At 37.8% G+C, this 13665-nt stretch overlaps 1 protein-coding gene across 1 annotated transcript in view; it reads left to right on the top strand.

Annotated features, from left to right (window-relative positions):
* Nucleotides 1-13665, top strand: part of MYO16 (myosin XVI) — a 317122-nt gene that overhangs the window by 198017 nt on the left and 105440 nt on the right. The window contains exon 21 of the mRNA XM_076361144.1: nt 5768-5840. Within this exon, the coding sequence (XP_076217259.1) occupies nt 5768-5840 (73 nt within the window). The remainder of the gene's footprint in view (nt 1-5767; nt 5841-13665) is intronic.

The following is a 13665-nucleotide window of genomic DNA, read 5'->3' as shown; positions in this document are numbered from 1 at the left end:
TATGATTTTGTCTAGTTAGAACTAAATTATAACCATGGATGCTAGTTTGGACTGGTTGCAAGGTACCTTTGAGGTTTATTACTTTATTCATCTTGATATTGTTTCAAAGAAATTCACTGGGGAGAAACTGTTTTTCTGTAATTGGCCTCTAGAATGGGATTAGAGGAAAACTATTACAATTTCTCACAGGTGCGTATAATTATTTTTTAAAAATTATTAATATTTATATTTGTTCATTTATTTAATGATTTCCTATTCTACTGATTTTATTATTGTAAAAATTGTCTAGGTGGACTTCTTCCCAAGACTCTTAACTCCTCAAAGTTTACTACTGTTTTACTTCCATTCCAATGAGTATGCTGATTTTCAGTTTTGTAGATAAAAGAGACTAGAGCATTCACGGTTGCCTAAATGTGGCATTTCAAGGTACTTGGTTGCACATTGGCAAAGTTGGATCTAGTGATCCAAATATTAGTAATAAAATGTCTTCAGATGATGTTTTAAGAACTCCTGACTCATTTTGCAACGGGACTTTACATTTATGGGGATTTAAGAGTGTCTGTGAACTCTTGTGAAACATTGTTTTTCTCTTCTGATGAAAAGCAAGCTAATGAGGTATATATGCTTGAGAAAATCTTGATATTGTCTTCCCTGCCTGCTAGTAAGTAGAAAGCATGATGTTTTATTAGCTAGTTAGCAAAGAGTTTCTCTCTTCTGTGGCCTGAAGATGGGGCTAATGCCAATACGCTTGCTGTATTAGACAAGCAAAGAAAGCTAGCATTCAATTATACCCCTGTCTGTATCACCAGGTCAGCCACAGGAAAGTTTTCTGTTTCAAATAGAGCATATAGAATATTTCTAAATAGGTATTTTCTGAAAGCTTGTGTATTCTGACTGTGTAATCTTATTCCCAGCGAAATTCAAATATTGCCAGAGAGTGGCAGTGGCAACACTTATTTGGGCAAAGGAAAGGTCTCAGGAGTCTCATTTACAAACTTCTTAATACACATTATCTGATTTATAGAATGGGGTATTCTGAAACAGAAATCTTCCCAGCTTAAGAAAAAAATCAGAGCATAAACTAAAATGTTTATTTATCTATTATTGAACCTAGTAGAAGGGTGCTGGGAATGCAGGAAGGACAGAAAGAGAGTTCCTGTTCAGAACATGAACCCACAGTATAATGAGAATTGTCTCTATATGTGGAGGTAGGGAAATCTTTAAAACAGACAAACAATACAAAGCGTCTAATACAATATGGTGCGTAATATCATATTTTGAGATCTGCTTCAGTCTAGATCATTTCCAGTGTTTCATTAAACAAGAGAATGCCATTTTTTAAAGCATAGAACAAATTTTGCTTTAAAGAACTGGGGAAGAGTATGTGCTACTGATGAGAGGGCTACAGATCTTGAGTCTATTAGGAAAAATATTTCTCCCTTCCTGCCATACCTGTCAAGTCAGTCAAAGAAATGTTTGTCAGATAAGGAGCCAGTGTTTCTTTCCGCTGCGTCCAACCACTGTCTCTATCTGTACCACTCACACCTGGGTAAGGTAATATTAAAAGAAAAATGACAGTTGTTGAGCAAGATGACTGAGAGGTGTGACAATGACACCAAGTTTCAGCAAAAATGACAGAATCTTAAAAAAATCTCAGAAAAATCTCTCTTAAAAGTCTCAGAAACTAGTTTGTTTTAGTAATTGTTTGAGATGAAGAACATATCCAACTGGGAGTATTCAGCCTGCTCCCTTCAAGAACCGTATTTATGACAACGGGTGTAATCTGTCCCCCTGGGAGAACTGAGGGAGTCTTATGTAGGATTCTGAGGGTCCTCATTTGAAGGCTAGGTTATATACTTCATGTAACCCTAGAATTATTTCCTCATTAATCAGTATCACTTCTAGTTTATCCAGACCAGACATAAGCCTACTGGCTTCCTTCCTGGTTACTTGCAGAAGTTGGAGGAAGAACAAGAAACGTTATATCTGGGGCAGATGAAAAGGCACGTTAGATCATCCTGCCTGAAGAGATTCACCTCACTGCGTTATGTAGGCAGCTTACGAAAAATGACAATGAGAATGAACCCTATGGATTTCGGAGCTGAAAACCATCTGGGATGAAAAAAGAGTGCTCAAATAACTTCCTGTAGGTTTGTCTGAAGCATTGGGTCAGAAGTATTGCAAAGGGAATTCTGTTCACCTTGCCAGGAATGGCAAACGGGTCAAGAGCATCTCTTGATGAATGGCAAGATGTCTGCCAAGACAGTAGATCATCAGACAGGATGTCTGGTGTATGTGTATTGTTTTTAGGAGTTGCCAAGAATTTTTATGTGGTTTCTTTATAATGCAGTTGTTAAGTGTACAAGATCAAAAGGTATTTCTAGTCTGTAAGAACATCTTTACAGAGATGTTATTCTGAGGAAAAAGGCAAAACTGGAGACATTGTAAAATATTATCAGTCAAAATGCTGTTCTGTAAATCACAAAAATCAAATGAGTTATGGTTAACATCCATGCCTGGTTTTAACTATCCATAGCTATGTACTGGTCTAAGAGATATAAATGTTCTTCAAATATTGGCAAATTGCTGTTTTCCTAATTTCTGCGCTAGGAAATATTGTCAAACTTGAAATCAAAGTCTCAGTCCCCACTAAAACTATAGCTGTTTTATTTGTACATAGTAAATATTGAATATCTGAAACATAATGAGGAAAAGTGTCAGTGATGTTTAGTAACCATAAGAGAATAAAGTAAAATAAGGGGATTTTTCAGAACAAAACATGCTGTTTTCTAATATTTGTTCTTTTAGACACTGGCGACATGCCCTTTCATTTGTAAACATGGGATCATTCATGCTTTACTTTGCCTTGGGAATCTCTGCTATGATTAATTTAAGGAAAGTAATTTTGCTGGAATTAATATGATTGACAGCTAGCCAAGAAAGACATATATGGACCCTCCCTCTGAGAAAAAAACGTTGTATAAAACAGAGGAAGACAAGAAGGAACAAAAAAGCAAAGCAAAGTAATTTGTAGCCACATATAAAACAACGCTTTCAATTTTGATGTTGTGCTGTCTATTGCTATTTAATTTTCAAAATCTGGGCAATAATTTAATACAGAAAATTGCTATCATGGTTGGTGAGATTTTGCAAATAAATGCCACAATGTAGTAATAAAATGTCGCTATTGTAGAGGATACAGAGCCTTGTTCCGTTATACTTGCCCTGTAGGCAAGATATCAATTATGTAAAACCTCCAGCTCTTTTCATGTAGTATGTGCATCTTCTAATAATACAAGGCCAAGATTATCAAGTGGAGTTCATCAAAAAAATTGGGATGACACGTTCTCCTGTCAACAAATGCATCTCCAGCAAATCAAGATATTTCTTGGAAATATCACAGTTTTGATAAAGAATGTTATTTGATGTAGGCAATAGGCTGTCTGCTAAGGTTTTTACCTGGACTTTTAGAAACTAGGGCCAGGTTCCTGTTTCGCCTGATTTGTAATAATGCATTAAGTCAGTTTGTTTAGAACTTTTCCTTATGCAGATGTTTATATATTCCTTGAGAAAAAGTAAGGGAAACTAATTTGATAAAATAACAGTCATGGCACTAAACTGGGATGTAAGCAATTCATCCTCAATTCTATTCATTGAATCAGACAGAGAAGGGATAAGCTGTTCCATCCGTGTTAAGTAGCTCTTAATAATTATGAAATATAATGCAATATTTTAGTTGTTGTGCAATATTACATAGCAGTTCATGTTTTGCCTTCCTATAAGGAAAGCTATAGATAAATGACAAAATAATAAAATAAGAAGGAAAACTTATTAAGTATTCTGAAATGCCAAACTACTTTTTTTCCAAAACTTATTTAAATAACATAATAATTCTGGCTTTTTAATATTAGTCTGAGGTTGTTTTCAAAATGTCTAATTCTTCTTTACAGAAATGGACTGGTTTTGTTGAAAACACATTGTGACAAGGAATGTACACCCATCTCTAATCAGGAATACTTGAGAATGAGGCTTACATCTTAAAACACAATTTAAATTGCACTCATTGCTAGAGACAGAGGTGGTGATATATCTTTATGCTTCTTGTAGAAATTCCGTTGGAGGCTAATCGACCTCACGATAACCTCTCCTGCCCAACAAAGTCATTCTAGACTAGATTTATTATGCAACTCTCTATGTCTGACATTTACGCACATAGCCAGTCTTGTGACGATTAGTAGTGCATTGAACTAGTGTGCCTTAGAAATGAAGACAAACTTCGTAGGTATGATTTCTGAAGAAGGCTCTGCTTGTCCCTGAGGATTGTTCTTCCTAGCTTGTTTTGCAGTACTCCATTTTTTTATGATTTTCCTTTTAATTTCAGGGCTGGATCATCGCCTAATTAAATGGTAGTGTTTACAATGACTGTAATAGAACTATACTAAAGTATTTCAACAGTGGATCACCTTTTTCTCCTTTACATCTATATCCTGATATGCACATAGAATTAGGCAGAGGAAACATGGAACACGGAGGAAAATGTGGAAGGAAAAGTAGATTTCAGAAACAGCAGGCTGCAATATTATTTGTATACATATAACCTCATACATTTACAAATTATGTTGGCAAAGAGAAAGGAAAACTCATCTGCTTTAAAAAGTGTCCATCTCCTTTCTCAGGAAGATGAATTATTTTTTCATTTGCTGATTTTTCCTGTTCCAGAGAGCCATTGGCTATAGTGCAAAGTCTGTCATCCTGCTGGCAGATCATTTCGCTCCGGAGAAAGTCCCACTGCATTCACATAGGCAAACTGCAACAAATTTTTTACTGTAACCCTCTTTTTTATGTTCTCTGTCTAACGATACAGGGAAGAAAATAAAGAAAAAGCCCAGCCTCAGTGAGCCCAGCCCTTTCATATAGAGTTCTCAAATCCTTCCAAAGCAGGCAACAGGATATCCCAAAACATTAAATTTACTCCCCACAGTGAACTTAGTTTCTTCTCCAGATCAGGTTTACAATTACTTAGTCCCAAGCAAGTACAGAATAATAACACCTCTGTCCCTTTCCCATATCTCCTGTCCAAATCCTAGGTGACTGCCCTGCCCTAATCCTTCCACTGGGCCAAAATAAAAGCCTTTCCCTGAATGCAAGCAGTGGCACATGACAAATTAGATGCACTGCCAACAAGTATTCTTTTATATATACAGAGAAGAAACGTCTGTCGTCTTCATGCCCAAATCCTGACTGTTCTTTCCCCTGAGAGATGTAACCTCTTGTGCAGCCTGAGCTCACAGCCTCTACTTGATGCTGGCACAGAGAGGACTTTGGCTTAACAGGTTTCCCTTGAAGTACATTTAGTAGGAGCAGTTCTGGCTGTCGAAGAAATATGAACTGGAAGGGGTATCTGAGTGCAACCAAGCAATATTGAAACTTCCTCTAAATGGCTATCCCTCATCTGAGCGAATAGACACCTACACCTTTAGAAACTGGACTTTAAAGAAGCTAAGTTTTTTTCCTTCTCTTACAAATTTAGTTTTTAAAGTGGCTGCTAAAACAATCTTGAACCCTGCTTTTTTATTTATGTTCAATATAATAGGTTGGTGGGTAGAATTTTGATTCTGTTGTATACATGGTCTGCTTGTGTATTTCATACCATGTTTTTGAAATACAGCCTGCTTTCATCCTAGAACAGAATTACTTTTGTCAGAAACAACAGATATATTATTCACTTGCTTGAATTCTTATTATCTGCAATATCTTTTTTTCCCAGTGACCAGGTATTTGAAATTGGAGTACTGGATATTTTTGGATTTGAAGAATTTCAAAAGAATACTTTCGAACAGGTAAGTGGCTATGTTTTGCTGAATTTACTGTAACTGTTAATGTTAATTCTTCTATTAAGGTTTTGGGGTTTAGCCAAAACAAGTGTTTTGATCAGAATATAAACATACATGGAGGAGAAAATTTGCTCTTAAAATATTTTTTTCCCATTCTGCCTATATAGGTGTGAGTTAAAACCTGGGCTTTGTACAGTTATTCATCATTTTACAAGAATCCAGTAAACATCTACCATAATGATTTGGAAGAAGGGTAGTATCAGCACTGCAAGACAATCTGAGGAAAATACTTAGTGTTGTCTGTTTTCATGGATGTGGAAGTGATACTTCAACTAGGTCAGTGAGTAGGAGGACAATATACTGGATTGGAAGAAAGATCAAAAGGTCTTCAGATGCCTCGGAGAAAAAATAGAATGAAAATGCTACATTATGCTAAGTGCCATTACCGGCAGATTCACCTCTGTGTGACTTTACAACATGTGACTTTTCAAAAATTGAATTACATCCATGGAAAATAAATTAAACTTTAGCTCATTGAATGCTTAAAAATCCATTTAAATAGCAAACATTTTTTGAAAATTATGGAACTGTTTGCCCACCATTAGTCTCTGAACATTGGCCCCACAATTTGCCCCACATTAATCTCTGAACACCAAAGCTCTTGTGAATTACGTATTTCAGAAAGCATTAGCAACTCTACACAACACGCTGAAAGAGTTGTCTAAGTTATTGTTCGGTTGTTCATTCATTCTGTAATGCAGCAGAAGAAAATCAAAGCATAGAATAGAAAATCAAAGCATAGAAAAGAATAGAGATGGCATCAGCAACAACAAAGGACCTGTTATTGTTTGAAATCAGAATTTGCCCCTTCATCCCAGTCAATCCATTGTTTTATGGCTCAACTTTCTCTTTCTAGTGAAATAGAAGTCGTAGAGCCACATTAGTTCAGTTTGTGTAGCATGGCTACCCAATTTCCAAATGTTTGAAAGCACAAACAGGGTGAGCTTACCTCTACCTTCAAAAGAGTGTGTAAGAATGCAATAAAACATATTCCAGTTCCCCTCTCACAAAACTCTTTTTGCTGTTACAGTTCTACCTTGCTTGAAAGTTTGCTGGATTAAGGACTATTGAAGTGTGCCAATATTCACAGTCATTTACTCAGTGTGAATGTCTATTTTGGGGGAAAATATCAAGTGAAAAACAAAAAACATTTTAACAGCCTGCATATATGCAAAACAAATTCCATAAACCCTACTGATTAATAAGGATGAAGTATTTTATGCATTTTAAATGCATCTCAAAAGAGAGGGGTGCATCTTGGGACTTACTGGCTATTTTCCCTTGACTCTGTTCTGCATTGTGTTTTCTCATGAAAGTCATATAAGTTCTGCAACTAACAACATGATATACCATGAATTCCAATTTTTGGGTAAGTCATTTTCTGCTTAGTGACTGCAGAGGATGTTTGAAGAAAAAATATGACACAAAGAAAATGGGTAAAAAGTAATTTATTTTATGATTTCTGCATAGCAAACATGATAATTTCAAAGTCAACTTTGCATTTTTATTTTGTTTCTTCTAAATAAATACATTTCAAGAGACCCTTACTGTCCCTCCACCTGGACTGAATGCATTTTGTTGAGTAATATTGAGTAATACTCTGAGTCATTACCTCAGAAACTGCTGAACTGCATTCCTGATAAGATAGAATAAGGGTGAGGGAATTGCAGAGTTCATTTTTATATGGACTCTATAATGTGATTAACACACCTGATTCCTGAAGTGATAGGTTGCCGTGTCAACGAAGAGAAGCAGTTTGTATCTCCGCATGGCACAATGTAATCATGCAGACATACCCAAAACAGCCTGCGCTCAAAAGCTCGAGCTGTCTAGCAGTCTAGCCTAGTTCAGTATTCTGCCTGGGCTCGTTAACCCTGATGATAAACGGGCTTGTTAGCCCAGATAGGGTCCTCACGCAAAACATTGCATCATGTCTGCAAACATGCCCAGTGTCAAGGCCTGTGGCTGCAGAACATTAACATTCAATGTTACAGCCAAACAGTGGAGGAGCCATAAAAATTACTTTTTCATCACATTTAGATTAACATATACTAAAATGGCATTGCAAAAGTAATTTGGGGAAAATGAACCTTTTGTTTCAAATTAGTGTAAGACAAGGCATTCTTTGTGATACCTGTTTGCCTGCTTTCTTGGAAAAAAAAAAAAAGCAACTGTTTTCACGAAAATTAAAACCTCCTGATTGCCCAAATCTGGGGACATTCCAAGCAGCTGCGTGAATCTTTCTGGTGCTTCAAATCAGGTCAGCTGATAGACAATTTAATATCATAATTAAGAGAGCAATATGATAGTAAATCACGTGTCAATTTAAGCAATTCATTTTAATAGACTGTGTTTGAAGACGGTTCAGGAAGAGAGAGATGGATAAACCAGGTAGAATAACTGGTTCACTCCAGTGAGTGTGTTGGAATGACAAGGCATTAGAGAATTGAAATGTCAAAGGCAAACAAAGAATTGGTCTAGGAATGGTTCATGAACAATGCATAGGACAATAGATGTCAAAGAACTAGAAAAGTAAGGTTAATTATGTCTACACCGAGAATCTGGTAACTTCTGCAGGCAAGATGATGTGACTGACAGCTTGCAAGGAGAAAAGTTTTATAGACGATTACAAAGAAGAAGGCATTAGAAGTTAAAAACAGTATTAAGTGTTCAGTTTTCCTTGTACTTGGTGAGCATCGGTAAGCCTTCATTTTATAGAACGTGTGATACATTATATTTATAATAGCAAAAATAGGACATGTAATTCTAAAATAACAGTAAATAAATGTATGGAATAAGCGATAGTGAGTGGACTTGTGATTTTTGGTATGAAATTTAAAAGCCGGAAGACGGGGGAAGCCACAGTCTGAGGGAGTCATTGCTCAATACAGACTGAAAGCTTCTGAATTACCAGGACTCAGTGAGTTACTGCTCATTAGCTGAGCTATGGTAAAAGACTACAGTACACTTTTAGCTCACCCCAATTACAATTTACAGTCACTTCCTAGCAGTGATCATTAGCTTGAGAACAGCATTTTCCTAGAGCAGCTGCATACCTGCTGTGCCAGAACAGCTTTGTATACAGCCACACTGGAACATGGTCAGAAGTGAGCACAGATTTGTCTGTCCTGTTCTATACAGAAATGGCCTTCATTTTGTCATCATTTCAGGAAATATGAGTGCTCTACCAAAAATAGCAATAGCAGTTTTCGATGTTAGTTTTCAATGTTTTCTTAGGTTTCTTTGTTTGAGAGGGGCTATATTTATTTAAAGCTAGGTTAGATCTTATTCATGGTTCCTTCACAGCACAACTCCAAATAGTGCAGTCAAGGAATGCTGATATTTCTTTAAACCTTTATGCTGCTATCTTCTTTATACCTTTATGCTAGTATATTCTTTGACCGCAAAAGCATGCAACACAAACTGAAAGAACTCACAGCAAATGAACATAACAAGCAGTAAGCAGGAGGGAAGGCTGATAAAGTTGCCTATATCATTTTCCCCTAATTGTTTCTAAGAAAACTGTATTATAGCAGAAGAACCAGGCCTTAGAGTAGCAAAAGCAGCTTTTCTTCCCCCTGCAGAAAATCAGGTCTTTCTACAGAAATGGAAGTCTGTAGTTGTGGAAGCATCATAAAGAGCAATAATGCAGTTAAATAAAATGGACTCTAGTAGTCTTTTCTCTCTGATGTCTAATTCAAGTGGTAAGCTGAAAAAATATTTAGCTCTTGCTAAATAATGTGTTTAGCTCTTGCATGGTGTTTTGCCTCTGTAGACCTCTTAAGTTTTGCAGAAGAAAGTATATATATCTCCTCCTTTTTATAGGAAATATAAGTGGTTTATCGGAATTAGGACCGCAGATCACGGAAACAGTCAAGTGTCTCTTGACTCCTATTCAACTCTATACCCATTAAAGTATGGGCGGCATTATCTGCGTGATGCAGTAGGGCGCTGGGAGAGGGACGGCTCCCGTGGCAGCTCTGTGCAGCACATCTCTCGCGACAGGAGCCAGCTGGCTCCGAGAGCACAGAGCATTGCCTGCCCCTCTCAGGACTTGACTTCAGAGTCACTATGGTGAAGCAGAAGAGCTCGTACAACCCAGCTGTGTTCATAGGAATTTTCACCTACGTTTATTATTAGGTGTGGTAGGTTTTAACTTCTTAGCGTGTTATTTCTTTAGTTAACCCTGCTGAGACTTCATTTAATTTTGTCATGTGACCTTTCCTAGCCAAAACAGCCGTAACAGAATATTTTTTTATTAAATTGCATTGCCTCAGCCATGAGACCGTTTCTAGCTATCCAAATGTAAGCTCATGTTGCCTATTTTGTAGACAGACGGATACGAATAGATAAGTTACATAACTTTTCTACAGTCATTGGTGTCTCAGTGATAGCAGACGGGAGGTCACGCACTCAAGTTTTTGCATTCGGACAGTCTGAAGGAACATTCCAATATTTTATTTTATGCAGAAGAAATCAGCCTTCTTTGGTTTTGCCTGTCCAGAGCATAGATGGATGGTCCTGCTTGCCTCTGTATTAGCCTGTGGAATAGGCGGCTGCTGGTGCACACTGAGCTCTGCTGCTACGTAGGGACTTGAATGCAGAACCTCCCACTGCAGCTCCCAGTGCTGGGGCATTCCTTATTCCCCAAAGGATGAGGGACAGTGCTTTACTGTCTTAATTCAGCCTTTAACAAGGAAAAATGACGTGATATTTTTAAGTCAGAGTTTTGCTCGCCTCCATGCACAGGAAGGTTTTAACATCCTTGTTGGGGAGCAGCGAGAGCCAGCTGATCCCTGGCATCAGGGAGCCAGGCACCAGGAGGACCCCAAGGCCGGCCATGCCCTCCCTGATGGGCACCATCCCGCGGGGCCGGAGCATGGTGGGCAGAGCCAGGGCCGGTAACGGCGCCCATCGGCTGCCCTGACACGGCAAGCAGCGAGCCGGGGCTGGGGTCCTGTCAGGAGCAGCTGGAGACGGGGCTGGAAACTGGCACTGCCATGGTGTCGCCTGGGACTGGGCCCATGGGCAGGGTGTGGGTGGGGGCCCCAGGGAAAGCCGAGCGGGGCTGTAAAAGCCTATTCCTGCCCTCAGGGGCCTGGCGATCCTGCGTTTTAATTTGTTCCTCGACCCAGTTCCTGTGGATCTTACGCTCTGCATGGCTTTTGTCGTGGTATACCCCTGTTCCCTCTCAGTCTCTTTGGTCTTTTTTCCAGTCTGCACACGTTTTTTTCCATTTGTGCAGGACACTAATGTCTATCCAGTGTTCCAGTCAGCCACTGGAAAACCAGTGTTACTCAGTCTTAAAGTTGGCTTATCAGGTAGCTGACATTAAAATGGTTTTTTTGCTTTGTTCTTTTACGGTAGACACTTTGTGGTGAAAAATAAAATAATTTATCTAAAATTGAGATTTCCAGCTAGATTCAGTTTGTGATTGATTGGTGAAATGCTGCACAAGGACATTGATTAACCGATATCTTACTTTTCCGCAGCAGCATGCTTTTTTATCCTACAGTACTTAGTTGCTGGCCAGCAATATGAGCAAAAAAATAACTTGGAACTATTTCAGTACCTTTAATTCCAAATTCTTTCAAGGGAAGACTGTTGTTACCATGTTTGTTTGCTTGTTTGTTTAATACTTTTATATGTACAAAACCAGGTGGGGGACTATTCCACTTTGTGTTGAAATTGTGTCCCTTTTGGAGGGGCTTTTCAGGCCTTCCTTTGTGGAACGCTTTTCAGGTGACAGCTACCCATAATAAAATTTTAATATAGCACTGGGTTCTGTTTTACTTTATTTGAGGAACACAGATCAGCTAATGGCAACTGACCCCAGAGACAACGTGAATTCCCAGTGAAATAAAGTTCTTCTGGCAGAGAGGCAGAAGGACTATGTTTGAATTTGTGGTGGAGCTGCATGGAAAACACGAAATCTGTATTAGATTCTATTGCCCCTAAAAGGCAAAGGAGGAAATATAATGGGTTCTGCTTTTGTTATACCTTCATTAAAAATAATCTGATTGGTACTCTACTTAAAAAAAAGGATGTGGAAATGTCTGGGTAGCAGATACAAGGGGGAACAGTGATCAAGGTACTTCTGAGAAATAAGTGATTATCAGCCTTAGGTTTAAAAATTTTTTCTGAGTCCAACCTCAGTAAATAGAAGATGATTCTGCCTTAGAATTACATTTTTGAGAAATGCTAGAGCACAACCTTGCAAATTGAACTCGGCATTGTAGCGTCATCGTCTTGGCCAATAACATACGGCTTGATAGATGCGTTGATATGATAGCTATGAGCTTTACTCCATGCTTTGAATGCGCATCCCTTGAGAGAGCTAATCCTTCTGCATGACCGAAGGATGTAAATGAGCTTTCCAAAGGGTGTTCACATCCATCATTCCCTCACTGATTGACAGTCACCAAGTTTTCTTTTCACAAATTCCCTTTTTTTTGGCTACGCCTTTTCAAATAGCTATTTATATAAGGTGAAGAGCAGGAAAATGTCATTACTCACAGGTGCTTTTCTGTCTTCGGAGTACAGTACAATTTTGGTCTTCTACCTAAATATGAATTTGGAGTATACTTAATAGTACTAACTGGTCAAATATGGTAAAAAAAGAGAGATCAAGCTAACACTGTCTAATGTGATGAATACTTACTGCTTTTACCAAATGCCACTGTATTATTTTCCAAATTCTACAATTTGGATGATATTTCAAGTTTTTTGTTTAAATACTTGAACAAGAATTTTTTTTTTCTTCTAATAATATTCCAGAAGTACTTTTTAATGAAGACTTGGACACATAGATGGTGATTTGTTTTCACTGAGACATAGTAATGAGTTAGGATTAGAAAGGAAGACAGATAGAACGGAGGATTTCTTTCAGAAGAGACATACAATGGAGCCAATAAAAGGCATGTGAAGAACAGTTTAACAATGTTTAATGACAAAAAGTACCATAGGTAGTGTTGAGTAATGCTGCAAGGTAAACCAAATATACAATGCTTAAAGTTATTCCCACTACATTTGTTTTAGGTAAAAATTTCTTGTGTTTTCTTTTACTACTACTACATTTCCATATAATTTGCATGGGTGCAATTAAATACGTGTTTAAAAAATGTAGTTTTCGGAACTTTTCATATCTTTGGACAGAAAATATGTCATTGTTTTATATAATACTTCATATGACATGGAGCAAAAGAAGTTGGATTAGCAAAGCTAGTTTAGTTCATTTTCATCTGATTTCTACATTTCAGCTGTTTTAATTATTATGTCAACCTGTGTCAAGCTTTTAATTTGAAACATTCATTTTATTACCGCTTCCCAGCAGGTTGTATAAAACACTGCAATGGAGAAAGATACGATCAGAATGTCTTGCTTTTCAGCAGTCCCTGGCTGGTCTCCTGGTTCTCATTCTGCAGGGCTGTTACTCACAGCCACTGCTAGGAGAGCAGCTCTGGAGCAGCCTGCGGTTCGGATAAGCGCTTGAGCTTGCTTTCTGGTCTGGTTTGCAGAACCTTGCTGTCGTTATGGCAAGTCTGCCAGTCTGAATGACGGTATCGCTGGTATTACTAAAAAGGACACCAGTGTATGCCATAATATACTAATCAGCAGAATTTATAAATGTGTTTTTTTTTTTTCTTTACCAGCCCAGCATCTTATGTATGAATATTTCAACAAAATAGTATGCCTTTTACTTTTGGCAGTTAAAATCAATGCTATTTTTCATATCTTTTTAAGATATGACTAAGACAGTCTTTCCCTTCAG

Source organism: Aptenodytes patagonicus, chromosome 1, assembly GCF_965638725.1.
Source record: "Aptenodytes patagonicus chromosome 1, bAptPat1.pri.cur, whole genome shotgun sequence".
NCBI classification, from domain to species: domain Eukaryota; kingdom Metazoa; phylum Chordata; class Aves; order Sphenisciformes; family Spheniscidae; genus Aptenodytes; species Aptenodytes patagonicus.
This window is presented reverse-complemented; position numbering and strand designations above follow the sequence as displayed.